Source organism: Amphiprion ocellaris, chromosome 19 (assembly GCF_022539595.1).
Source record: "Amphiprion ocellaris isolate individual 3 ecotype Okinawa chromosome 19, ASM2253959v1, whole genome shotgun sequence".
NCBI lineage: Eukaryota > Metazoa > Chordata > Actinopteri > Pomacentridae > Amphiprion > Amphiprion ocellaris.
The window spans coordinates 12,309,694-12,337,510 of NC_072784.1; the positions used below are offsets into that span (position 1 = coordinate 12,309,694).

A 27,817-nucleotide genomic window follows, 5' to 3' on the forward strand; every position below is an offset into this window, starting at 1 on the left:
ACTACAAAGCAAATCATACATTCTGATTTAGTTTGATCAGATATTGATATTATTAAAAAGTGCTCAAAGTGCCACATTGGATTTTCTAGCACTACCACGACACATGCTGCATAACGTAAATAACATTAGTTTTTTATTTTTTTAACTTTAATGTATGCAAGTTATATCCCATGGACTTCAAAAGTCCCTCGGTTATATATTGACCCATCTGTTCATCTGAGGATGTAGGCGATTTTACCAGAGGTGGCCAGCATCAAGGAGGAGATGATTTAGGCAAAACAATAACTTCAGAGAAAAAAAAAAAGAAAAAGATTTTGGCCATTGTTTTAGGAAGGTGAGGATTTGTAAAATTGCTCGGATCACAATGAAACATTTTACTCTCATATTTATGATTAATATGAGTTCTCCCACTGTCAGTCCTCCAACAGACCCCTGCAGGTCCCCGGACCTTATTTTGGGCACCATACAAACACGCTGTCGACGCGGCTCCATTCATCGGAGTCTCCTCTGACTGGGAGGCAGACGGAGCTCTAGCGGTCAGACTAACTCTGCATCCTCCGTCCTCTCAGCAGCACAACTCGGCGTTTTGCTGCTCCGGCTCCACTTTTTTTTCTCGGTTGGAGTTTTTTTTTTTTTTTTTTTTTTTGGGTCCTGCTGTTGCAGCGTGTGTTCGCTTGTGTTGTGGCTGCGAGCATGCAAAGCAACGAGCATAAGCGAAACAAGGAATCCGCGGCGACATGGACAAACCGGCAACTCACACTTTACAAATGCACTTTATATTTATTCATCTTTAGTCTGGAACTGAAGAGGAGCGTTACGGGTGAGCACAAAAAAAAATTCCACTCTCGCTTGATTTCATTCAAGTCTTGGGGAGGGGAAAGAAAAAGCAGCCAGACAGTGAAGCTTTTGTGCACGCTTTGGGTTTTTTGGTGTCTTCGGTGAGAACTTTGAAGCGCAGAAAATGCGTAAAAACGCTGCGTGTTGTGGATTTGGTGCTCCGGTATGCCACGAACCAAAGGTCCAGCACTGAGTGGAACCAGATGTGGAGAGAACAGGGGGGAGGAGGGGGGAGTAAACAGGCTCTGGTTCTGGATCTCCACTTCTATTCATGCGTAAAGTTGATCCAAATGCGCACAGAAATGCACTTTTTAACGGTTTCGTTGTGTTGGTTTTTTTTTTTTGCGCCGGATGGGTCTTTTTCAGGCTGCTATTGTAAAAACGGCTGGTTTGGCACCCTGCGGGCAGATGTGACCTTTGCATCCTGTTACAGGCTGCAATTAACACATTCAGTCCGGTCAGAGCAGCTTCTGCACCACCAGGCTGCCCAGAAATCCATCCAAACACCGATTTACACAAAAAAAATTACACAGGATAATCAAAGTATGACATCGTTTTTTGGCTTTATGATCACATTATTCAGTTTTTCCAGGATTTTTTCTTGTAAACTGACAGTTTCCAGCTTCAATATTCTGTCCTGTCAGTGACTTTTCTACTGTTAACACTAAAAACAAAATCTGGGTTATCATGTCTGAGGATGAAAATGAAGCAGTTTCCACAAAGAAAAATATACATTGTGATTAAGTTTGATCCCAGTTTGATTTAAATACTGACATTATATGGGTCTACAAACTCCTTCTTAAGAATATCCTCTTAGATGCACATCCTAAACAATCTGGAGCTGTTTTCTGGTGAAGTTAGGTTTAGTATGTACTGCTATTTAATACATGAATGGGACATTTTTAACCACTTTTTTTTCATGAAATAGTCTGCTAGATGCACATACAAATTAATGTGGAGCTCCATTTGTTGAGGCTTATAGTACAGATATACCGATGCAATGCATTAACTCATTGTTTTTTCAAACTTTGATTAAAATGCTGACATTATATGAGTCTACACTCTTCATTTGCACTCTTATTCTTACAATATACTGCTAGATACACATCCTAAACAATCTGGAGTTCTTTTTTGTGATCCTAATAGTACCTATACTGCTATTTCATTCATTAATTTATTATTTTCTTCATAAGTTTGACTAAAATCCAAACATTATGTGGATCTACAGTCTCTATTTACTCAGTCTTTCCCTAGAATATACTGCTAGATACACATCCTAAATAATCTGGAGCTGTTTTTGGTGAGGCTTATAGTACAGATGTACCTATGAAATACATTAATATACGGGCATTTTTTGCAAAGTATGATGCAAACACTGACATTATATGAGTCTGCACTCTCCATTTGGACTCTTATTTTTACAATATACTGCTAGATGCGAAGCTAATAGTACCTCTACTGCTACTACACTGCTATTTAACACATTAATTTATCATTTTCCTTATAAATTTGACTAAAATATAGACGTTATGTGAGTCTACAGTCTCTGTTTACTCTGTCTTTCCTTAGAATGTACTGCTAGATACACATCCTAAATAATCTGGAGCTCTCTTTGGCGAGGCTTAGTTTCTTAATTTTGAAATGACTTGCATCCATCTGCCATCAGATTCCTCCGTCTCAGAAGCTGAGAATCCCTTGTCAATCACTTTTCGACCAAAACGCATGAGATGCAGGAAGATATAAAGAGTTGGTTGGTTGGTTTTGTTTTATGAAATGCTTCGGATTTGTTCTGTGAATTTGTTGTGCAACTCGCAGCCACTGAAGATATCTTTGATCTGATCAACATGTCGCCACAAGCTTCCATGAAATCTGGGTTTGTTTCGTCCCTTAAATATTTGCTGTTAGCAAAGGAGGAAAGATTAGCTGTGACATAAATGATTTCTGCAGTGATTTAGCTTTTCTTGTTTATAAGCGGCGAAGCTGCAACACAACAGTTTATTCGAGCATGAAAGTTCAGGCTGTGGTTTTCCAGATAAGTTTCCATTCATCGTCAGTGCCGTGAACTTTCTGGAGCTACAGATTCAATGAAAAACAATTCTAACAATGCAAAGTTCTCCTTTAACAACAGAAATAGACAAACCTCGTATCGCTCTCCTTGTGACTTAGTTAAATCTACACCGCAGCGAACTGTTATCCCCATTGTGCTGTGCAGAAAGTGTGGGAGGGATGGAAAGTTTCAACAGTGTGCACTTATTTCTCACTCTGGTTTCTAAATTTGATGCACACTTTCCCAGAGGTTCCAGCTGGCTGTGTTTCTGAGTGTGGCTGCAAAATGCAAATATGCTCTTTTCTGCCTCTCGGCTGAGGTGAAACCTATCCACGGTTTGGGTTGCTTCAGAGGCCAGACCACCATAAAACAGCAGCGAAACAAACACAGCCTGGAATTTCCTGCCTTATTTGCTGGTCACTGTTTTATCACGCTGGCCAGTTAAAGGTCTGTTTTGTTGCTTTTATCCCAGACATCTGTCAAAATAACATTGTGGGAAAAATCCTCCGCTCATCAGTTTAGATCTTTGGGTAAAAACAAATGACAGGAGCAGCAGAAGTGAGTCACAATTCATGCAAACAGTGTCGAAGTTTTCAGGCCCGAGACCTGCTGCCACATCTCCAGGCTTTGGACCAACAGATGACCGAGCCGAGGAGGTGGAGGTTCTGGGAATGTCGGCCTCTCTTGGCGAGCCTCGCCGGCTGTTCTTGGCCGACAGTTTCAGCCTCCCTGTTTAGTAGGAAACTGTCTTCGGCGCTGAAAAAGGGGGCGACAGGGCAAAGAAGAGGATGAGATCACAGCAGGAGAGCTGTTGTGGCTTAGCTTTCACAGGGCTCAATGGCTTAAAGTTAATCTGGAATTCTGCACTCTCTCTGATTGCCCGGGAGTTTTCTCACATCAAACATCCAGTCGCGTCCCCTCCAGACTGGAATTAAAACTTCTATTTGAATTTACTCCTTGCTGTCTGGAACTTCAGCTTCAGGTTGTCTAGCAGTTCAAAAGCTTTTTGCCAGCAACATCCCATATTGTCACCGCATTAATGCCAAGCTTAGAGTCACACACTGGAGTGCATTCAACGCAGTGTAACGCTGATTCTTCCTGGGACGGTTCTGGTGTGAAAATCTTCCCACAGGCACCTTTGAAGCTGATCTATTTTTATTTAAAAAAATGACTTAGAGTCCTATTGTGGAAATGACAAAATAGCATCAGAGTGATATATTAGCAATTATGGCTGGCCTTGTTAACAAATCAGCATTGTGTGGCTTAAACTATTCAAGTGTCCTTATAGTGGAGTGTAAATAAATTGTAAGTTAAGACTGCAGAGATGAATTACAGCATAGAACTAAGAGAAGTCGATAATAGAAGGTGTTATAGGAGCTGAAAGAATCAGTTAAGTTTCACTGGATGTAACACAGAAGTGACTGTTTAGTAGTCTGTCTTAAATGGTAAAACATGGCTCCTCTTACAGTTTACAACAAAAAGGATTACACTCCTGTCCAAGTTGTGCCACCTTTCCGTAATTTCATTATTTCTAAGGCCCCAAAGTAGAAACTAAACGCAACAAAGTAAACACACATGGGATCACTGACACACAAGTTAGAAAACCTGTGATAATTGAAATGAAAATGAATAGTTCCAATCAGCTTAACTCCTTGAACATGGTTATAAAATCAGCTGAACTTTCTCAGTTTTGAACTTGAATGTCAGCATCATGGCTTGACAAGGAAAGGAATTATCAAAAGAGTTTAAAAATCTGATTGTGAGACTTCACAAAGATGCAAAGGATACAGGAAGATCAACTAAAAATCAATTGACACATAGTCAAAGCAGTAATCAGGAGGTACAGAAGGAACCATAGTAGCACTAATCAGGGCTGCAGCGGTTGTCAAATGACTCCACAGACAGTGAACTACTTTCACAATCTTGCTGTGAAAAACAGAAGGCAGCTACTTCATACTTGGCACAGGGGATATCAGTGGAAATCAGAGTTTCTGTAAAAGTTCAGCCAGGATGGCACTTCATAACATCAGCTTCTATGAACAGCATCAAAGAAATAAACATTGCTTGCTGTTTGGCGCAAAACTGCAAGATAAAACTCTTCTAAAGAACGTTCTTTGGCCAGATGTAGATACATTTGTTCTGCTCAGGTGGAGTCCAGCATGTTTGATGTGAACCTGACCAGGACTCCCACAGTGAATGCATAGTCCTGATAGCGAAGCACGGAGGTGGAAGTGTGATGATTTGGAGCTGCATGAGTGCAAAAGGTGTTGGGGAGGTTATATTTATAGATTAATGTCTGTAGATATACCAGAAGAAGAAATTTTTTTTTGGATCTTTATCATCAGGGATCATGCTTGAAATACGGCAATTATTGATTTACGATTCATGCAGGCGGGTGATTCATCAATGCCTAAGTTACTTAAAGATACCAGCATTTGTGCTATTTTTTCCCGTCACATTGAAGCCTGCTGGATCAATACCTGAAACTTTCCCGAAGTCTTGATGCCAACCGCCGTAAAACAAAACAGAAGAGCAAACCTAACTCTCTGTGGTGCTGAAAACAGCAGCAGCTACTTTTTATATTTTCTTCTTCTTTTCATTCATTAATAATGAGAATAATGATATATGATGAATGAAAGTGCTTTCTAAATGTTGTATCTGTTGTTTCCGAACATGGAAAAAGTGTACTGGTTTCAGCTTGTTGGGCTGGTAAAATGGGTCAACTTAAGCTTTATGAGACTGAGATGGAAATTTCCACTGTTCTCCAAACTAACATGACTAACCAGGAGATTAACAGATAATTTGTTCAGCTTGGTTCTTAGTAACCGCTTGCAGGTGAAGAAACCCTGGGAAAGCCTTGATCTGACTCAAGTCTTTTTGTCTTTTAACATTCGATGGATCCAGCAGATCCAATGATTTTCCACAGAAACAGGTCTCTGCTTGCATATTTTATACTTCATCCAGCTCTGGATTATGTTGCATTAATAGGAGTCACTAGAACAACAGTCACATGGAAAGACAGTCTTGCCGCAGAAGCAGCTTTTTGCCAGCCGGACCGATGTTTAGATGCAGAAAACATCCAAACACTGATGAGATTTAAAGGTTCTTGTGTCTTTTTTTGGTCAACATGCTCGTTTTAATTTGAAGCTGTCATGATTGAAACAATGACCTGGCAGTGAACAGCCCTATCATCTGGGTGTTGCTGGCGATGGAGCACCAGGGTGGATGATTATATCTGATTACCCTCTCGCTGAGCTCCGACTCTGCTTGCTTCACACTGAACTGCAGCTTCTGAGAAACCCGACCACAGAGTGCGAGATGAGGGGCGTGTCTCCAGATTAAAGAGGCTTTTATGGAGCTCTTGATGAGACTCCATTGTCTCCGTGTGGATAAAAAAGCAGAGCAGGAGGCTTGAAGTGTCGTAGCTGGTAGGTAGGAAATGAAAGTCGTGTTTTTCAAGCGGATGCCCACTGATCCTTCCCAACTACCTACTTCCTGGCCGCTCACAGCAGCCTGCCAAGGAGGAATGCTGAGGGTCTCACTTTCTCTCTGTTTATTTTGGCCATATATATATATGTATATATATATATGTATATATATATATATATATATATATATATATATATATATATATATATATATATATATAAAAATATATATATAAAGACTATTTAAAAAAAAGAAAAAGGATATATATATATATATATATATATATATATATATATATATCCTTTTTCTTTTTTTTTTTTTTTTTAAATAGTCTTAATTTAGAGTCACTCCTACACTCTTGACTTGTCTTCTTTCTCCCACCTTCACGCACATTCACTGGTGCATTAATAACCCAGGTTTCTTGGTTACTGATCTCTAAATCCTTCGAGAAAGAAGAAGAAAAAGAAAAACAGAAATGAAAGAAATCCACACTTCTTTTTTCTTAGAAAAGGGGTGTTGGGTTGTGTTCCCGACATCCCAGTCACCAAGGCTGGCCTGCAGCCCACCGGATGTGTTAAATCAAACAGTTTTTTTCAGTAAACTTCATGTTTTTGTTCATATTATCTTTATTTTAGATATTGGAGATGTATTTGTGGGTGCTGTAAGGTTCTGTGGGGAACATGAGGGGAATTCTAATAATTTGGAATGTCAATACAGACATAGACTGAACACATTTACCCTTCTTATTCCTGAGGACCATTACAGTTTCACCAAAGAAATCTAATTCAGACCTGTTTCAAACACATAACTTGCAGGAGTCAAATGTCACCCTATTGTTTCTAATTATGTATTTATAAGATAAGACAAGTCTTTCTTAATAATTTTGTTACAACAGTAAGAGGGAATGTGCAAAAATGTAGGAATGTCAGTAGAAAGATTCTTACATATGTTGAAATTCTGATTTTGCACTGAATGTGGGAAATGTCAAGATTACACAGGAATATTCTAAAATTATTGATATTGCACAGATTTTTGTATATGCAGGAAAACAAATAACTCGAAGCCACGTTCTCACAGTAAAAATCAAGAGAAATTCACATATTTGGCCTCAACCAAAAAAAAAAAAATATGAATACTGGAACAGTTTGATTCATTTTCTACTAAAATTATATTCAACCAACAATTAACATTTCCTCTTCAGTCAGTTTAGTATATTTAACTGCTTAATGATTAGTAGCATAAACACAAGTCTTAAAGAGGATTACTCATAAAAAACTATAGTTTCTTTACATTATTTCAAACATTTTTTTCTGTGTGTCATGTACTTTATTACTATGAATATGAACCCAAGTTTTAAGATTGACAAACATTTAAAAAATGAACTTTTGTTCATGTAACAGCTTTTAAGGAATCAATATAATTTGTAAATCGACTAATAATGAAGTTTGCAAAATTTGAACTGCAGTTGTGTTTTTCAACACGATATTTAAGAGCTAAAGGCAAAAACTAACACAAATTTAATTTACAAAACAACGTTAAAAGTCCTTATAGCTGAGCAGATTAGCCAAATGGAATTTTAAAAAAAATTCTAATTCACTTGTTTGCTAAACTGAAGGGTATGACAGCAAAAAATGATGATAAATATGACTAACTCTGTGCACAGGTCCAATTTCAGTTAATTGAAAAGGTCCCCAAATTCACTGCTTTAGTGGATTTGATTGTAAAAGAAATTATACTAACTTTGAAAAGTCTTCTGTATTGTATTTGTTCAGGCTACAAGTCACTATCTTAATAGGTGAGGAAATTAAAAATGAAGGAAAAATCGAGTTATCAAGCCAATTCCGTTAAGTTACATCAAGTTGATGTTCGTTTGAAAATCAATTAACACTGAAACTTGAGTTTTGGTTGCTTACAATATTAAGTTGATGCAATTACCAACATTATCTTGTCAACACAGCACATCAAAATAGTGTTTGCCACCTAAAAGTCAATCATTAAATTATATGTTTCTTGTAATTATGGGCTTGATTAAGTTGTGAGAATGGTCCACTTGAAATACTTGAAGTCTAGATGCCACAAACTGCAGCGAACAAGGTGAGAGGCAGTTCCAGGTTAAACTGTGGGAAATTCCTGACACCTGGGGGATGGTGGGATCCTAAAACCTGTCATTAAAAACATGTGCAGCCACTTTTCACAGTTTATTGCCTGTCATTCCTGCAATTACGTCCCTTTGAGAGCTCCGCCGTGTAAAGTTTCTGCAGGATTTCAGGTTTATTTTAGGATTATTAGAGGATTAATACGACTGTGGAGGCCTACTCTGGGACATCGGCTCAGACTAAGCCAGCGGTGCATCCATTAGTGGTGATATTGATGTGACCCCTTCTGTAGCTGCTCACATGAAATTCTGTTTTCATCAGCGTTATTGATCGCCTCTGTTGTTTCCCCTCTATATGTGCACAGCGCCGCTGGAGTCGGACGACTTTGCGTTCTTCCTGGAGGGCGCCGACGGCTGCCTGGGGGTGCGGGACCACTCCCTCGTCCTGTCGCCGTCCTGCCAGGAAGCCAACCAGCGCTGGAAGTGGGTGACCCGAGGACGCCTCTTTAACCTGGGCTCCTCCACCTGCCTGGGCATCCCCACCGGAAACTCCACCTTCGGATGGGACAGGTCTCCTTTCGGCGTCTACACCTGCGACCGCGAGCCGCCCAGAGTTCGCTGGACCTGGAACTGTGGCCAGGTGCTGGACAACCTCAACAACTACTTTTCGCCGTCATTGTTTTTGAACACCTCGGGATCCACGCCGCCTTCCAAGTTCAAATGGACGCTACATGGTGGTGTGCAAGACCTGTGCTCCAAAACATATCAAGGTAGGCAGAGTCGTAATCAAACCAATCATTTCTTTACATTGATGTTTTTTTCCGTGTTTGTGTCAAGCTCTCAATTTTAACCCCAAAAAACTCAGACTGGTGGTTGTAAGCATGTTTATTTCTGCTGTAAAGTTGGACATTTTAACATAGTAGTCTATGGAGATTGATTCACATTTGAGTCTTAATTATGGCTAACTTTAAGCCTTAATATAACTTGAATGGATTAGTCATACAAAAATTCACCCACTGTGCAGTTGTCATGGAGGCAGAAAGTAGCTATAGAGACCAACAGTGATTATTTTACCAGGCTTTAAACATGTTTATTTCTGCTGTAAAGTTGATCATTTTAACATGAAGGTCTATGAGGATTGACTCACTTTTGGAGACAGGTCTAAGTGGGCATTTGAGGAATGTTTTGGCACTTCAGGGTTAAAAAATGAATTCAACACAGAAGTTTACCTCTTGTTTGGCCAATGTAGCTCAAATTCTTAGTTCCAGTTAATTTTTAATTGATTAGACTCATTTTTTGCTAACTACGGGCTCTAATTAGTTATTTTTTAAGTCATTGAGGATCACAAACATTCTCAGTTGGATTTATGGGCGTGCATGTGATCTGTGAGTTATTATTAGTTAAAATAAGATTGTGTTTTTCAAATTTGTCACTTAGATGAAGAACTAGATGCTTATTTCTGACCTGTACTCCAAAACATACCAAGCTGGGCAGAGTTTGAATCAATGTTTTCTTTACATATGTACATCGGTCGTTGTCTGTGTTTGTGCCAAAATATAATCAAATCAACCCCAAAAAACTAATCTCTGCATATCAAAATGACATTTTTTGAAAATAATAACAATACACCTCTGCCTTCTCTACACCATTGCTTTCTTTAGTTCTTGTAACAGTAACTTGTAATATTGGAGTAATCTTCAGCTTATTTTTAGCATGTCTGGTGCAAATTACCCTCCTAAGTTTATTCCGCTGTATTTCTGTTGAATTAACATCTGGGTTCTGACAAGCCGCTCCAAAACTGTCTTTGTTTCTTTGAGTCATTCTGTGGTAAAGTATTGTTTCTATTGCATCACCCAACTTCAGCTTCAGCCGGTGGAGCCACCCTGGCATTACTTTGTAAGATACTGCAGATACCAGTTCACTAAGAAGAGATCATTTGGATATAAAGAACAGGATTTATTGCAGAAACAGGAGCATGTTAAATACAAGTATCTATGCAGCAGGGAGAAAAGCAGTCTATAAAATCTGTGTGAAGGTTTTGAACCTGTTCTCTCAGGCAAATGAAGGAGTCGAGTTGGAGATTTTTGGTCCAGATGTTTTCCCTGAAAGGCAGCTGGCGGCTTTTGTACAAGCTTCCCGTACAAAAGCAGACATCAGACCTCCAGTAACGACTTGTACATGATGCAACAGCTATGAACAGATGCAGAGCTACTAGATACTAGACGCAAACTTGAAGAGGAGTGTTTGTTTGGTTCTCAGTTTGAGACCCAACCGCACTGATTTGTTTGGGGTCCTCAGGCCTCTTTGATGCTATGAAAAGATGCTTTCAGTCTGTTTCCCTTTGGTTTGTTCATATTTGGTCCCAACTACTGTGCAAAAAAAGAAAACTGTACATATACTTTAGATTTTTTGGAGCTCTCCTGTTATCAGATGGTGGATAATTTGCAGGCCTTCAGTCACAGATGGATGTTGGGGGTCTTTTATGTTCTGTGATCTCAGTTTCTCTGCAATGATTCATTAAAGGGGCTTTTTAAAAGCATAGAGCAGAGTCCCAGATGAAGATAAGGACTAGACCACATGGAGTTTAGATGTTGGTGGTGCTGCTGGAACAAAGTTAGCAGATGGTTGATGAAGAGTGAAGTTGAATCATTTTTGAAAACCACATTAGTGACAAATAGCAATGAATTTACAGAACAAGATCTAGGAGCATACTGGCTCGCAAAATGTGGGCACACTACACTGGAAAAGAGTAGTGAAATTTAGAATGTCTGGGAAAAAGGAAGTTTTGAAAATATCAACAGGAATGGAAACAGGATGTAAGTGTTCACATGTTTCTTATTTAATACTTAGATTTAATAAAAATTCATTGTACCCATTTTTTACCCCCAAAAATTGTATGTCCTTTGAGATCTCTTTTTTTTGAGGCAAGTTGTATATATACTGTATATATAGATGGACAAACCCTCTCTGATGTCAAACCAATGGTTTCCCGAAGAGCGACTTTGAAGCTCAGTAATATATCTCAAGAAATATGTACTCATTAGGAGCATGGAGCAAGACATCTGTAGAAAGTCTGTAGAAATGTACATGTAGTCATACAATACCTCTTTCAAGTATGTTTTTAACCAGTGCTAAGGATTATGCTGATATCATTGTGGATCTGTAAGAACAATACATCAATGTCAAGTGAAAACTACAAGATCCCAGATGTTGCAGCCTTTGGGAAGTCTGTGGAAACGTACATGTAGTCATACAGTACTTCCTTTGCTGTATGGTTTCTATCTATGCGGTAGATAGACTTACTGTTGTGGATGCCACAGCTGTATCTGATCAAACGGATGTAGAGAATGTTGCTTTTAGGAAATGTTTGAGGACAAGTGGCTTGCTGCCAGTCGGAAAGCCGAGGAAAACACTGCCGGTGTTTGTAAACTGCAGCAAACACTCAACGTTGTCCGTGCCCTCAAGTCTATTTGTGTTTAATTTATAGTTTGCTGTCCAGATTAACCATCATGGCTCACAGCTAAGCCTCATTTCCACCGTCAGTGTCGTTCAAACCAATATCAAATGTCACGGTGGCTCATTGACAACCTCCACTGCAGGACTCAGTCAGCCATGTAAGTCTGTAGTTAACAAGCTCTGCTCGGCTGCAATTAAAACCAGATCTGCCTTAAACCGCAACATCTCCCCCCGTGTTTTTTTAAAAACCTTTCCTCTCCTAAGTCTCTTTAACTTTTATGTGGCAAAGGGAACTGAGTGCATTGACATTTTTGACGTTCAAGTGCCAGTCTTCGCAAGTCTTCCTGTGAAGTGGATTCGCTGCAGCAGAGGAATGCCTCCGACATTAGTCAGCCGAGCAGCAGCTCCACTGCAGCCGGAGAGCGAAGTCAGGGAGGGAGCTTCAGAAATCTTTCCTCCCTTCGTTTAACATGTCTGCCCTACTTTCCATTGGCCTAGCGTGTTGTGGTAACACTACAGATCCAGCCTCTCCCTCTCTGCTGCCCTCTTTTTCACACCATACTGTACTTGTGGAATGTAGAAAGCAGAATGGCAGCCTTTGGATATTTTGTCAAACAGTAGAAATCAGATTTAGCTCCTTAGTTAAACTCCAGTTCAAGAAATTGCAATAAAGATCCTGCTATGGAATATATTTATTTGGATCTAATCTCTTTTCCTAAATTCATAGCTGCTGATTGTTTTCACATGAAGTTCCTGATAAAAGATCTTCCTAAAAACCTGCCTTTTTTTATAATTTGTTTGCTCTTCCTTCTGCTGACCACGATTTGACTTCACTGTTTTCACTGTAACATCATCCTTTGTTTTCACCGTCTGTTTGATTATACAAGCTGCTGAGAAAACATATAAAGTATTTCAGTTCAGCACAGTTCACAAGCAAAACTTTGGTCAACACAAGCAAAGCTGCTGCAGGCAGGCATTTAAAGTAGAGCTACTTAGATGTCAGCAATTAAAATACCACCAGCAACTTCTTAAACTCAAGTGCAGATTTTCTGGTTCTTTTCCTCCTCCATGACAGTGAATGAAATATTTTTGGATTGTGCTCAAAACAAGACATTTGAGGAGCATAGTTTTGGTCTTATTTGTCATTTTACATTATTTTCTGACATTTAATAAACTAAACAACCAATCAATTAAACAAGAATATAATCTACAGGAATCAGGAGTCACTGTTTGAGTCATGGAAACAGTCCAACTTTGTTACTCAAATCCATGGATAAGGTTCCAAATGAATCTTTTGAGTCTGTTTTTTCCTTCTGCAATAAGAATTTTTTTGCACTTTATTTGGGTTTTTCCATTTTGTCTTTGTTTCACTATGACAGTGAACTAAATGTCTTTGGTTTGTGCACAAAACAAGACGTTTGAGGACATCATCTTGGTCTTGATCGTCATTTTCAGATATTTACTAGTCCACGCAACTAATCAATTAGTGAAGGAAATAATCGGCAGGAGTCAGGAATCACAGTTTGAGTCATTGAAACACTCCAGCTTAGTTACTCAACTTCATGGAAAAAGTCACAGTTGAAGCTTTTGAGTCTATTTTTCCCTCTGTAATTGTCTTTTCAACCCTGTTTCCAGCAGTGTATTGTCACCCAAGTACTATACTTAAGTACAAGTTTGAGGTATTTGCATTTTACTCGTGTTTTTTCATTTTGTCTTTCCTCCTTTATGACAGTAAACTCAATATCTCTGCACAAAACAAGACATTTGAGGATGTCATCTTGGTCTTAATCATCCACTTTCTGACATTGAAGAAACCAAACAAATAATGAATCAATGAAAATGATCATTAGTAGCTGTTATTTAAAGTCTCTCTTCTGTTTGTTCTGCAGAGATCTACACCATCCAGGGGAACTCTCACGGCCGACCCTGCTACCTGCCCTTCCTCTACGACGGCCAGTGGTTCCACAACTGCACCAGCATCGGTCGTGAAGACGGTCACCTCTGGTGTGCAACCACCTTCGACTACGGCAAAGATGAACGTTGGGGTTTCTGTCCTGTCAAGAGTAAGTTATCACCTTGCACATTCAGGACTGCATCCTTCTGCATTGGAAAAGCTACCAAAATCCCTGTAAGCTTCACCGCAATTTCCTCTCGCTCCGCTATTAATCCCTTCCACCTTCTCCCCTGGTCTAACTGGCTTCTTTTTCCATCAGGCAGCGGCTGTGAGACCTTCTGGGATACCGACTCACTGACAGACAGCTGTTACCAGTTTAACTTCCAGGCTACGCTGTCATGGAGCGAGGCTCGGATCAGTTGTCAGCAGCAGGGGGCGGACCTGCTAAGCATCACCAAGCTGCACGAGCAAACCTACATCAATGGTAAAGTCAGTGCATACACACCAACATCTACAGTCTATGCCCCTGTACAATATCACTTAAATGTCAAATGATTCAAAAGTTCCTCACCTTACAGTAAATGCATTACTTCTATGTTCAACAGTAGGTATTTGTTCTAATGTCAAAATTAAAGAAGAACAGTTTAGATTTACTACATTAAAAATACAGACTCCACTGCAGGAACTGAATTGAACAGATGCTTTTCACTGAGATTCCAGGATACCAAATTTCTGCAGAGATGATCTGTCATTAGGTACAGTTTTTTCCAGCTGCTTTTTTTTCTGGAGGAGTTGTGTTGCTCTACGTTTGTCTTCAAAATATCCCCAAGGTGCTCTGTTGGATTGAAGTCAGGCGACATCAGGTCGTCTTTTTCTCTTTTTTTCTTCTTTAGAAACTCCTGTGTGATTCTGTGCTTTGGATGGTTTACATGCTGGAATATGTCTCTTCTTCAAGCTTCTTGTCGGCCAGTATTTTGGTTTATCCACAGACATTCATAGTGCATCCATAAATGTCATGTCCCAACACCTTTGCACTCATGCAGCCCCATATCATCACATTCCTACCTCACTGTCAGGACTATGCATTCACTGTGGTAGTCCTGATCAGGTTCACACCAAACATGCTGCACTCCATCTGAGCTGAAGAAATTTATCTTGATCTCATCAGATCAAGGAATGAGCTCCCACCATTCAACAGGTTTCTTTTCAAGCATTTCAACTAAGTTTAAGCTAATAGTTTAGTAGAAGATCAAGCAAGGTTTTTTTTTTTGGCATGTCGACCATAGAAGTTAATGTTCTGACGTGTCCTTCACACTGTCTGAGCTTCACAGAAACTCTGATTTCCACTGATAACCCCTGTGCCAAGTCTGAACCAGCTGCTGTCTGATTTTCATAGCTAGATTGTGAAAGCAGTTCACTGTCTGTTGAGTCATTTCAGGAGGACGACGACTGCAGCCCTGATTAGTGGTACTATGGCTCCTTCTATGCCTTCTGATTACTGCCACAACTGTGTTTGAACTTCATGCATCTGTTTCCATCTTTGCAAAGTCTTACAATTAGATTTTTCAGTTCCTCTGTTCAGTTCTTTGCCATGTGGCGCCACGATGAAGACACATACAGTCCATAGTTCCAAAACTAAGAGTTCTGCAGATCATTGCTAATTTTAGAACCATGTTCATGCAATTAGACTGGTAGGAAATCACATGTAGATTCAGTTTTGTTTAAATTATCACAAATTTTCCAAGTTATGTGTCAGTGATCACAAGTTTATTCACTTTTTTGTACTGAGTTTCTAGTTTCGTGCCTGAATTTTTGTAGGCTTTTTAAAGTTTTTTGTTTTTGATTATTCATGAGATTTAATACTCAACTGCACAACTTAGAAATAATGCAGTTATTTAGAGGTGAAGCACTGTTGAATCATTTGACTTTTAAGTGATATTGCACAGAGGTTTTCTCATTTCTCTTACATAATGCATGCTAATTCCTGAAGCTATTTCTTTGAAAGATGCATTAATGAATACATATTTTTGCTGACTTTTAAGATACAGAAGTGATGTAGCCTGAAGCTATATCACTAAATTATTTACAGTAGCAGTTATTGTTTATTAGCTTGTCCATGGCATATTAAATGATCGGTGTGGAGAGACACATTGCCTCTATTTTGAAAATGGAAGCAAATAAACCTCAGACATTTGAAACAAACACAAATTAATCAACACTGAGCAAACAGTTCAATAATTAGCTACTGATTTGTAACCAAACGGGCAACAAAAATCTCATATAATTTGGATTTTGGGGGATTTTCGGTGTTACTCTCTCAGTTGTGTTAAGTGTGGTTTCACCCTTTGTACTACTCAGAATAAAACTTAATAAAGGCTCCATATTTCTGTTTCATTTCACATGTTTTCATCAAGCCTTTGAATCTTTGCCAGTGAGAAGCATGAAAAATCTCAGAAACTCAATAACTGTTGAATTTGCAGTGCAGCAGAATCTTTGCAGAGTATTTGGTTTGCACATTCGCTCTCCCCAGCAGGAGTGATTGATTTTTTTCGGAGGGGTTGTGACCCTGTTGCCAATATTCAGCCACAGTTGTTGCATAACTATTCAGTAACCCGCCCAACATGGTGGTTAAAATCAGGCCTGACTAAGTGAAGCATAAAACTGAGTGGAAAGTTTTTACTCTTGTCATATTTGATGTAGTTTACAGAAGGAGTTTCCTCTATCTGCTCATCCATGTGATTCATGGAAGGTGTTGTCCTGCTGTTTTAGGTTTGCTGACTGGCTACAGTGCTGCTTTGTGGATCGGCCTCAATGACCTGGACATCAATGGAGGCTGGCAGTGGGCCGACTCCTCGCCACTCAAATATCTCAACTGGGAACCAGGTTAGCCTGTAAAAACAATCCAAGCTTCTCCGTCTGTCTTTTTAAAGCCTCAAATGTCTCTGATCCTTGCTTTTTTAAAAAATGTTCATTCCCCTCAGAAGGCTGAGTGAGCATGCATATTCATTTTTAGCACTTCTTACACCCGCTTGACTGCCGTCCAACGCAGCCGCAGTGTTTTCCTGTTGACCCTCGGAGTATTTGAAGATTGGCAGTAGTTTTCTGAAGAGGTTTTTCTCTCAACTCCAGACCAGCCCAATCACGCCGAGGAGGAGAACTGTGCGGTGATTCGAACTGAGTCATCGGGTCGTTGGCAGAACCGAGATTGTTCTGTTGCTTTGCCGTATGTGTGCAAGAAAAGGCCCAACGCCACCCTGGATCCCTTCACTACCGGTCAGTGCAGCAGCAGCGCAGTTTACTCGCACCAAACTGCGAAAATCCAGAATTGAATGCAGTATGTTTTATGATCTCTTTGCTTCCGCAGATTCATGGGCAGATGATGAGAAATATGAGTGCGATGTGGGCTGGCAGGCCTTCCAGGCTGGATGCTACAAGCTCACTTCAGAGAAAACCGACTGGGACGCGGCTCAGAAAACCTGCCAGAAGATGGAGGCCAACCTGGTCAGCATCCACACGCTACCTGAGCTGGAGTTCATCATACGCAGTGTCAAGAAAGGTGGCTTTTTGTAGCTAATTTATCTTTTACTTGTGTTTCAGCCTTGAACTGTGCGTCTATGCATGATTGTGCTGCAGGGTTCCCACTAGTACCAACAGAACAGACACGCTGATGGATTTATTCCAGACGAGAGTAGTCAGGGATTTTGACATTTGCTGTAAAAATCTAAAAAGAAAACAGCATCACAGTCCATCAAGGGCAAATGGTGAGATGAGCAGTGCGTGTAACTAATGTTGACGTCTTGCCGGTTCAAAAAAAGTTCACTGAAATCTAACAGAAAGCTTTTTAAACTCTGTTTTGAATGCAGAGGAATAAACACAATATGTATCCGGAAAGGAAATTGATTTGGATGTATTTCCTGGTTAAAAACATCAATAAATAAACAGAAAACAATTATGAACTGTATTTAGAGATGGTTCCCACATCATATGCTCCAAATCTGCACATCAAACTGAAACATGATGGAAACCAGACACACTTTCTTTTCTTTCCTGACCTGAAAAGCAGCTCATGAAGTCAGGAATCACAGTTTTAGTCCCAGAAACAGTTCAGCTTAATTACTGATGTCAGGGAAAAGGTCATAGTGTGAGCTTCTTCCTTCTCTATTTGTCTTTTTAACCCCATTTTATAGTGATGTAAAATGGCTTTAAAATTGCTGTGCTCTGTTAGATATTATTCAAAGTTTATTTATTTGTTATTTGGGACCCAAAGCTAAGTTTTATAAAAATATTTTGGCTGAATTTAGCAAATTTCATATGTTTTCAAACCTAAAGTTTTGGGATTTTCAACTTCAAAAAACAACTTAACTGGTGAGCCACCTTAAAAGTTCAAAATTTCCAGAAATGTATGAGATCCAAAAATTCAGCCAAAATATTTGAAAGAACTTAGTTTTTGGGTCCCAAATAATAAAAAAGTAGAATCTGAACAATGTACACCAAAACACTACTATTAACATTTAACATGTAAAAATAGCAACAAAAAACACCCAAAAAACTGGAACCTTGTCTTGTCATACTTCCCACTTGTCAAATCCTTCTGATGTTAGAGCCTCAAAAGTTGGTGAAATGTCCACAGAAGGCTGTATTTTTAGTAGAAAATGTGGATATACTCATATATATGTTAACCTACAGGGACTTTCTGGTGCCACAATACCACCTACATTTGAAATTTTGCGCTTTTATACCATTTTCTTAAGCCAATAAATTAGAAATTTGGGATTTGCTGGAGGAATTCATTCATTTTGATCTGCTAGAAACAGTTTTGTCTGTGTTCTCACCAAATGTCATTGCTGTAGGAGTTTAATATCTGGAGATATTGAACTCTTTAAATGGCTTCCCGGTTAAGACCGTTTCTAGAGGGTGAAAATACCAAAAATTCCAGGTCTGAAAACACATGACATTCTCAGAATTCAGCCAAAGTGTTTTAGAGAACTTCGTTTTTGATGCCACATAACAAGTAGGTAAACTGAAATGACACGTAGTGACGCTAAAGTCTTCCTCTTCCAGACGTCGACCAGGTCTGGATCGGCCTCCACGACACCGACATGCAGATGGACTTCCAGTGGACCGACCACACTCCGGTCATCTTCACCTACTGGCACCCGTTTGAACCCAACAACTTCCGCAACACCCAGGAAGATTGCGTCTCCGTCTGGGGAGCCGTGAGTCACCTCCATTCACCCGCAGATCGACTCCACTCCCTTGTGTTTGTATATATTTACCAGCTGTCCTTCTGTTTGCCTTCGTCTGCAGGACGGCCGCTGGGACGACAGCCCCTGTAATCTGACTCTGCCCTCCATCTGCAAGAAACCAGGAACCAAGAGTGACGGGAAGCCTCAGCACCAGGACTGCAAACAAGTACTACTTCTTTTCGTCTTTGCATAGAGTTTTTCCCCAACGCTACACTAGATGAAGCATTTCTTCTGGTCCTCTGCAGCCGCTGATTCCAGCTCTGTGGTGTTGCTGGGAGCGTAATTATTATTCTAAACATTTCAGCCGCTGCTTCACCTTCGACCTCTTCTCCCAGAGCTCCCGTCCGTCTCTCGTCCTTCCACCAGTTTGCCTCCAGACTCTGACTGGAGCATAAATCATTCAGTTTCAACCAGGAAACTTACCAGACTGAATCAGCCAACAGTGAATGCACCCCGCTCCCGGCTTAACGTGTAGTTTTACAGGCCAAGAAAATCAAACTGCACGATACTTTCAAGGCATTTGAATAATATCAAGTTTCATTCAGCTCGTGCACCCAACAGAAAACACAGAATATGATCACTATTTGACTCATCTGCACCTGTTCCTGATTACACAGCTCGTATTTCTGTCCACACTGTAAAAAATGAACATTCAGCTTACTGTTATTTTACAGATTTAACCTGCTTTGTTACATTACAGGTAATACACAAAGAAGAAGTATTAGTTTACAAGGTAAAAGTAAAGAAAATAAAACAACAAGCCAAAACTGTAAACATTATCCACACCAAAAATCTGTAGAATCTATATTATAAATGGTAATTCATTCTTTTACAGTGTTTTTTTACAATCACTTTGTGGTATTTAAATCTGCAAAACATGTTATGTTACAGATACCTGCCATTCTTTGAAAGATAAAATATATATATTAAGTAATGAATAGTAAATATTTTAAAACAATATTTTACAAATTTTGATAAATTAAAGATAACATCTAGTAAAGCCACAGAGTAAATAATACTAACTTACGTGTTGATTGTTGAAAAACAAAAAAAAGGCCAAAATTCAAAATAATATTCACATCAAAAATATGTACTATTACAAATAATAGTTTTCTTACAATGATTAAACATAAAATGACATTTTTAAAAACCATATTCAAAACCGTAACAATTATTATTTTACAAATATTTGCTATTTTTTTTGAAAGAAAAAATATTCATAATAGGAGTTTAATAATTGTAAATAATTTTTGAACAGTTTTTTTATTTTACAGATTTCCACAATGTACAGATAACATGTAGTAAAATCACAGATATAATTTTTTGTTATTTTCAAGAAAAATATGTATTTTAAGGATTAAAAAAAAATGTTATTTTTCAGATTTGTACAGTTTTTTTTTAATTACACATAATATCTAGTAAAGTTATGGCAAAAGTAATTAATTTACATGTCAAAAAAATTAAAAAACAACAGAAGTTATGTTCCCATCAAAAATTTCACAAATATTGATTTGTTCTTTCACAATGTCTGACCATCAAACTAAGTTTTACTCACCTCAGAGTTTAATTCTTTAAAAGATATCAGCTGTTGCTTTAATTATTTTTGAATTTTTTTACTGTTACTTTATTTAACTATTTTTAGCATACTTTTCCTGATGCCTTTGTTGTCATATTTTATTATTTTTTTTTTTTTAACAGGTTTCTGTATTTCATTTACAGTGCACATGAGATTTTAAGCCTCTCATATGTGACCGCTGCTGAAAATGTTCACTGTCTGAGCGCCTCAGTGACTTCAGTGGCTTTTCTGAGTGATGTTTGACAAAGATACTGAGAAAAGAAGCAGACTCAGTGTGAGTCTGTGGCCTTCAGCAGCGTGTTTTTGTTCCACGGATGATTTATGGTGTAAATGGTCTGAAGTGGAGAGTCGTGCTGCTGCTCAGCTGTTACCTCCAACAAAGATCTCAGTGTGGATGGACCATTTGTCTGCTGTAATGAATCTCCAGCTGCCTCCCCAGGGAGCAAACCATCAGGGGTGGTAATGTGGGTCACTCGGCGTGGCGTTTGTCCCGAGCGGACGAGTCGGCTTCAACGTGTGAAACGAACAAAGAGCCCCGACGACATTAACCTCGACACATTTACCCCATCGAGCGCCGCCTCGTCTCTCACAAAACCTAATGGAGATTTTTTTATCTGCTCACTGAAGCAGTAGCTCGGTGCAAGAGCTGATGTTTTTGTGCTTTCAGAGAGTTTAATTATCAGTAAGTTGATGTTTAAATAATCAGAGAGATAAAAAAACACAGATTTAATGTTGGAAGCAGCTGCTTGGGGCCCCTCAGCCTCCACAGGGACCCGAAAATAATTCAATTTCTGAAGTCTCTGAACTTTTGTGCATTTTTTTAGTTATTATATATTCAATTAATCAAAGATACAGCTCGTGGTTGGGCAGTCGTGTCCCAGATGTCCAACGAGTTATAATGGAATTATAGCAAACAAAAACAATCAAGGCGTCTTTAATCATGTGTTTTAGTATTAAATATTGGGATAACAGTGCGATAACTGTTACCTTGCAGATCAAATAAAGTTTATCCATAAAGCACATTTAAAAGCCACCAGAGCTGACCAAAAATACTGCACATGTAATAAGGAAACAACAAAAATACATGCAAAAAGTAAGACAAGGTGAAGACTTGTGTATTGATTTACAAAGTAAATGTAAAATATTTAAAAGCAGGTCATACCAGAACAACAACTTGTAAGATCTACGAGTTTATTCCATCTCAAATCATCAGGGACCTTTGATAATGAACTATGGATATTTAAAATAGTATCTGTGAAATTTGAAGTTCATATGTCAAGTACTTTATGACATTTTTATATTTTTGAATTGCACTTTGAGCAGGTTATTTCTCACATTGAAATCTGAGGCTGCTTGAACAACTATATCTCAGGAGCCATTAAAGATAAAAGCCTGAAATTTTCACTGTTATTTCTCATCATGTCATTGATTCAGAGTCTGTACTGCTGGACAATTAGATCAAACAATCTCTGATTATGGGTGAGTTGAAATAAGAAAAACAAAAGAATTCTCATGAAATGTTCCATCATTGAGCTCATATTAACAAAAAAAAACTGATAATACAGAAGTCAGCTAGTGATATTTTCTGAACCAAATGTAGCTGCATGTCATCATGATGTGAAACAAAACATATAGAATACTTTGAATATGAAATAAGTGTGGACAAAAAATTTAAAAAAGAAATTTATTTTTGTTGAGCAAGTTGAACTACAAAAACTAAAAATATTGCTAGATAATCTGATCTAAGTTTCAAAATGATTCTCCAACTATAAATAAGAATCTTTATTGTTGTTTTTTTTTGGAATATGGGCAGATTTTGTATTTTCTTTCCTTTTCTGAATGCATTCTCAAAAATAGAAAATTTTTTTCTCATGCTTGTTTTTTGTGATTGTTGTTTTTCTCTCTCTCTTTTTTAAAACATATTTCAGCTCAACCCTAATCAGAGACTATTTATTCTACTTGTCTAATGTTGCAGCTTCTGAATCAGTGACATAATGAGAAAAAACTGTGCAAAATTCAGGCCTTTATCTTTCATAATTCATGAGATATTGTTATCCAAACAGCCTCAAATTTCAAAGTCCGAAAAAACTGCTCAAAATGGGTCGACAGGCAATTAGTAAAACATCGTCTCAAAATGTATGTGATATATCAAGCTAAAATTTCACAAATGTCAAAAACATCCAAATGTAATTTGGTTAACATTTCTGGCAAATCAGATAATTTAAACCAATTGAAAAGACACAATTACCAGTCCAGAAGGTTGCAGCAAATCAGTGGAAGTCTTGATTCACTCACACCTGCAGCTTCCCTCTGATTCATGGAGCTTTACAGCAAGTTTTAGCTTCATTTCAGCATCCTGGAAGTTTTAGTTCACTCTCACTGCCCTCGTAGACTAATTTTCTGAACAAAACTCTTAGTACAAACCAGCACACAGACACAGTTAGCAACTAGCTGGTGAACTTTGCAGAGTGTTTATCAGCTGAGGAGCCAGATATTTCCCTCAGGAGCTGGTAGAGACCAAAACCGAGTCGATACTGGACTTAGAGCAGCCAAGTTATAATATTCTCTTTGAAACTTCCCATATTTGTGATTTCCATATGAAAGATTTGGATGTTTTGCTACTTATGTCCCCAGAGAAGCTCAGGCCAACATGTCAGTGGTTTGTATGATAAAGTCAAAGTAGTCCGATTACTTCCACCCACAAAAATTCAACATACTGCTTGTTTTCAAGTGATGGAAACCATGTAGTTGAGAAAAATATTTGGATTGCTCAGCTTCTGTGTAATTTATACAGGAAATCATGTGAAAAACCTGTGAATAACATGACTAGTAGCACATGCCAGCTGACACATGTCGTATGTAACATGATGGGGAGCATGGATTCAGTGTTTTGTGGTGTTTTGACTGAGCAGGAAGGGTTTTAAAGGGTGTCAGGGAGACATGACTTTCAGCAGATCAAGCCTCTCGAGCAGCTGTAATCTTTGAGGTTTCTGTCCAGATGCCAAACGTGGTTGTGCAAAAAAGCCCGAGGTTGGGTTTATTCGCACAAAACTGTACATGGCTCGACCTTCGCTATCATTCTCATGCAAAACTCTCACCCCGTCTGAGCGCTGGCTGCCTTCTACGCCTGTACACGTCCACAGCTACTGAGCTGGCAGCAGGGATCCAAGCCAGGGAAAAGTCATTTGTGTTTGCCTGGACTAGTTCTTTTCACTCTGCAACTAGTTTCCCGACAGCTTTTAGAAGATAGAGCTATTTTAACTGTAAATAATATCATTTAAATCCTCTTCATCAAAGAAAAGAGGTATTTGTGATCGTTTTAGCGCTACAAAAAAGAGAAGTTTGATTTTGTCTGTCAGGTTTTGGTCTTTAGCTTTCGAAGTGTTGCTACTGAAACACATTTAAATGCTATTGGAGAGTCAGGTTGTACACGTAGCACACTGACCATGATGTCATTTTAGTGCCTCAAAGATGTTCTTTTGGATTTAAGTCAGGCGACACTTGTCCAGGTTGTGGTTTTATTTGTTCTTTGGATGGTTGTCATGCTGGGGTATTCCTCTTCTTCAAAATTCTGAGGACTAGGAGTCATCATGTCAGCCAGTATTTTGGTTTATCCACAAATATTCATGGTGCTATCTATAAATTCCCACCTCCGTGCTTCACTGTCAGGACTATGCATTCATTGTAGTAGTTCACAGCAAACATGCTGGACTCCATCTGAGCCGAACAAATTTATCTCGGTCTCATCTCAGCATAGGATGTGATCCCAACGGTCAACAAGCTTCTTTTCAGGTTATTTAACAAAGTTTAATCTTGACAGTTTTGTACCAAACAGCAAGCAAAGTTTTTTTTCTTTGGGCATCGTCCATAAAGGTTGATATTATGAAGACTGTCTGAGCTTCACAGAAACTCTGATTTCCACTTTTAACTCCTGTGCCAAGTCTGAAGCACTTCTGCAGCTGTTTGTTAGAGCTAGATTATGAAAGTAGTGCGCTGTCTGTGGCATCATTTTTGGAGGATTACCGCTGCAGCCCTGTTTAGTGCTACTATGGCTCTTGCTGTACCTCCTGATTACTGCTGACACTGTTTTTCCACTGATTTTAAGTTGATCTTCCTCAATCCTTTCCCGTCTTTGTAAAGCCTCACAATCAGATTTTTCAGTTTCACTGGCAATTCTATTACATGGAGAGCCATGATGAAGACAGACACAGCCAAAGCTAAGAAAGTTCTGGTGTTCACAGCCCATTTTATTATCACATTCGAGCACTTGGATTGATTGGAAATGACAGGTGGACTCACTTATTTTCTACTTTGAGGCCTTTATTTTCAATTTAGTCTTTATCAAGTCTTTGTTTTTGATTGTTCATAATAGGAAATACTTTACTGTTCAACTTAGAATTAATGCAGCTGTTGAAAGGTGATTCACTTTTTAATTATTTGACATTTAAGTGATATTGTTTTTGAGTCATGAGTCTGACTCACTTGATATTTAGGTGAATCCTTACATTAACAAAAAATTTCAGAAAAGTTCAGCATGGTTGATTGTCTCCACGTGTGCTTTGATGCACATTTATATCCCTGAAGTTAAATAACTTTTTTAAATTAGGAAATTAAAAGAGTTGCACAGCCTTGTAGGCGTTTGCTCTCTTTGACTGGTTCACTTATTTTGCTGAGGCTTTTAAACGCAGCATGAGAATCTGGTGGTCTGCTCTCCTGACTAGGACATGCTGTACTTTTACTCTATGTTCTGTAAATTTCCCACATCCTACTAAACTCCTCGTCTCTCCTTTCAGGGCTGGAAGTGGCACAGTCCAGCTTGTTACTGGGTGGGTGAAGATCTTCTCACCTTTGAAGAAGCCAGAAAGTCCTGCGAAGACCAAAGAGCCGCCTTGGTTACCATCACTAACAGGTGGATAAAACCACATACTAGACAACGGGGAAATGATTACAGGACATTTCAGTGTCTTCTGTCAGTGCTGCCTCCCTTAAAGCTGCTTTTTATCCCCAAAAGGTTTGAGCAGGCCTTCGCCAACAGCCTGGTGTTCGGTCGCTTTGGAGATTCCTTCTGGATCGGACTCCATGATCAGGGCAGTCAGGGTTCTTTCCACTGGCTCAGCGGAGATGAAGTTTCTTATACCAACTGGAACCGAGACCAGCCAGGTAGGATGTCCATCTGGATACCACATGACCAGGTTATCAAAGCACAACATTATAAAGATCATCTTTACTGTGGATCAGTTTTAATGTCAGCTTTTATGAATATAAATCATCAGCTTTCATTAACAGTAAAGGGAAATTAATTTACCAGTCAACATATTGGCATGTTTGTCTTTAATAGCTGGTTTGTTTTTCATTGGTGTGCAACCTATACGTGGAATTTTAGATTTCTTACTACAGCTTATGATTTTAATCACTTAAGTGGGTGAAATGTTTTCTTGATTTAACTGATAAAGTCTCTGAATACCAACCAGTTTTTGTTCCTGTCACATTTTTCCTCACTCTGGACTCATATTTTAGTCCACATCTATGGAAATACCACAACCATGACAAGAAAGAGAGAGAACTAAACTACTTACAGTTTTTCATTTATTTATGAGTGTCTTTTCGGTTCTCTGTGGAAACATAGCCTGCAGTTCAGTTGAAAACTCACAGATTTTTTGTCATGTCACTATTGGCTGTAGCTGAGTTCCATGTAGCTTTACGATTGTACTGAAATGCATTGAATTTTTTCCTTTTTTTTTTTTTTTAACAGAATCTGGTTGCTTCAAATTGTTTATTTTTTGGAGAAATTTGAAATGAGAGACATTGAATGAAGTGGTTTTGATGAAACATCTCTGTTTTAAGCCTAGATTTGCTTAATTTTCCAGATGGAACTGGAGATTAGTTTGATGGAAAGTTGAAAATCTAATGATTCCTTCTGTTTTTACAGTTTACAGTTTGCATAATTTTGGCAATTTTAAAAAGACAACATACCCTTTAAAACTCACTAGTGGGCTTCCCAGTTCATAGGGTTGAAGCATGGGTAGGCATCTTCATTGTTTTGGCACAACTGGGAAAAAAGTCCACACAAACCTGTTAGTATGTTGTAAATCAAGTGGTCTGAGAGGAAACTATAGTTCTGCACTACTTTAGCCCTGACTCTGTTTTCAGACTTTAGAAGATCTAACCCATGACCAGTGATTTCAGCAGATTACAGGGCTTTTTACTCATTAGATGACATAGTGTAAACAGCCACGGAAAGTAAAACACTGGTTTTAGATGGAGGAATTTCGCTCAGGAGGTTGGGGTTCGAATCCCAACCCACAGAAAAACGATGACTTAAAGGTTGAAGCTCATGTCGTAGGAGTCTGTCTTCCACATTTCTGTCAACTTTAACCAACTTGTTTCATCTCTTGTCTTTTATATCTGCTGTAATATTTTTGTTTTATCTACTGTTTCTTTTTTGGGGGTTGTTACGCTGCCTTCTCAACCCACCGCCTGTTTGTTCCTTTATTCCTTTCACCGTGCTGAGTTCACTTCCTTGAGGGGATTATTAAAGTTTCATCTAATCTAATAATGTAGCTGGAGATTTTCAGTTCAGGGCAAAACATGAGCCAATTCTGGGTTCAAGAAGAAAACATATTGGACCCAGGTGTTTATTTCTTCAGGCAAAATATAGATTTAGAACTACATCCTGATATACGGATTTGCCTCTGAACCAGCTTTGATTAGCAAACAGGCTGCATATAGAAGAAAATCAGCAGCAGGGGCTATGTGTTAATTTGAATTTAATGCATTAAAACTGGAATACTTGTGAGGAAAAACGTGTCTGAGCTCCGGCGTCCAACAAACCGTCATTCTGAGCAGCAAACAGAGAAGAAATCCACTTGTAAAATATAGACTATCACTGGAATTTAGATTCACAACAGCTATAATTTCTGAACCGAACCTGGAGACGTGATCACAAAACAGATGTGGGCGAAGCGTCTGGCTGCAGAGTCACGGATGGATCCAAAGATGTGAACCGTCTGACCTGTGAGCAGATTGGAGTCAGTTTGCTTGGCTGGTTGAAGGTTTCCAGTTCAGCTAATAATAGAAAGATAACCCAAAGACCTCTCCTTGTTCTCTTGATTTACATGCACAGAGACATGTTAAAATGTGTGGAAAATGATCTGTATAATGAAATAGAACAGGCTCAACCCTTTAAAAAAACATCCAACTGCTGTTTTAGAGTCCAGGCAGGGGTGACCAGATGTGT

At 38.8% G+C, this 27,817-nt stretch overlaps 1 protein-coding gene across 1 annotated transcript in view; it reads left to right on the top strand.

The window, feature by feature from the left end:
• The first annotated feature begins 591 nt into the window (after positions 1-591).
• mrc2 (mannose receptor, C type 2) overlaps positions 592-27,817 on the top strand; it is a 41,264-nt gene continuing 14,038 nt past the window's right edge. Inside the window, exons 1-11 of the mRNA XM_055005410.1 lie at positions 592-820; positions 8,774-9,178; positions 13,754-13,927; positions 14,078-14,242; positions 16,528-16,641; positions 16,888-17,031; positions 17,123-17,314; positions 18,820-18,974; positions 19,066-19,170; positions 25,374-25,489; positions 25,592-25,740. Coding sequence (XP_054861385.1) covers positions 694-820; positions 8,774-9,178; positions 13,754-13,927; positions 14,078-14,242; positions 16,528-16,641; positions 16,888-17,031; positions 17,123-17,314; positions 18,820-18,974; positions 19,066-19,170; positions 25,374-25,489; positions 25,592-25,740 — 1,846 coding nt within the window. The 5' untranslated portion in view covers positions 592-693. The remainder of the gene's footprint in view (positions 821-8,773; positions 9,179-13,753; positions 13,928-14,077; positions 14,243-16,527; positions 16,642-16,887; positions 17,032-17,122; positions 17,315-18,819; positions 18,975-19,065; positions 19,171-25,373; positions 25,490-25,591; positions 25,741-27,817) is intronic.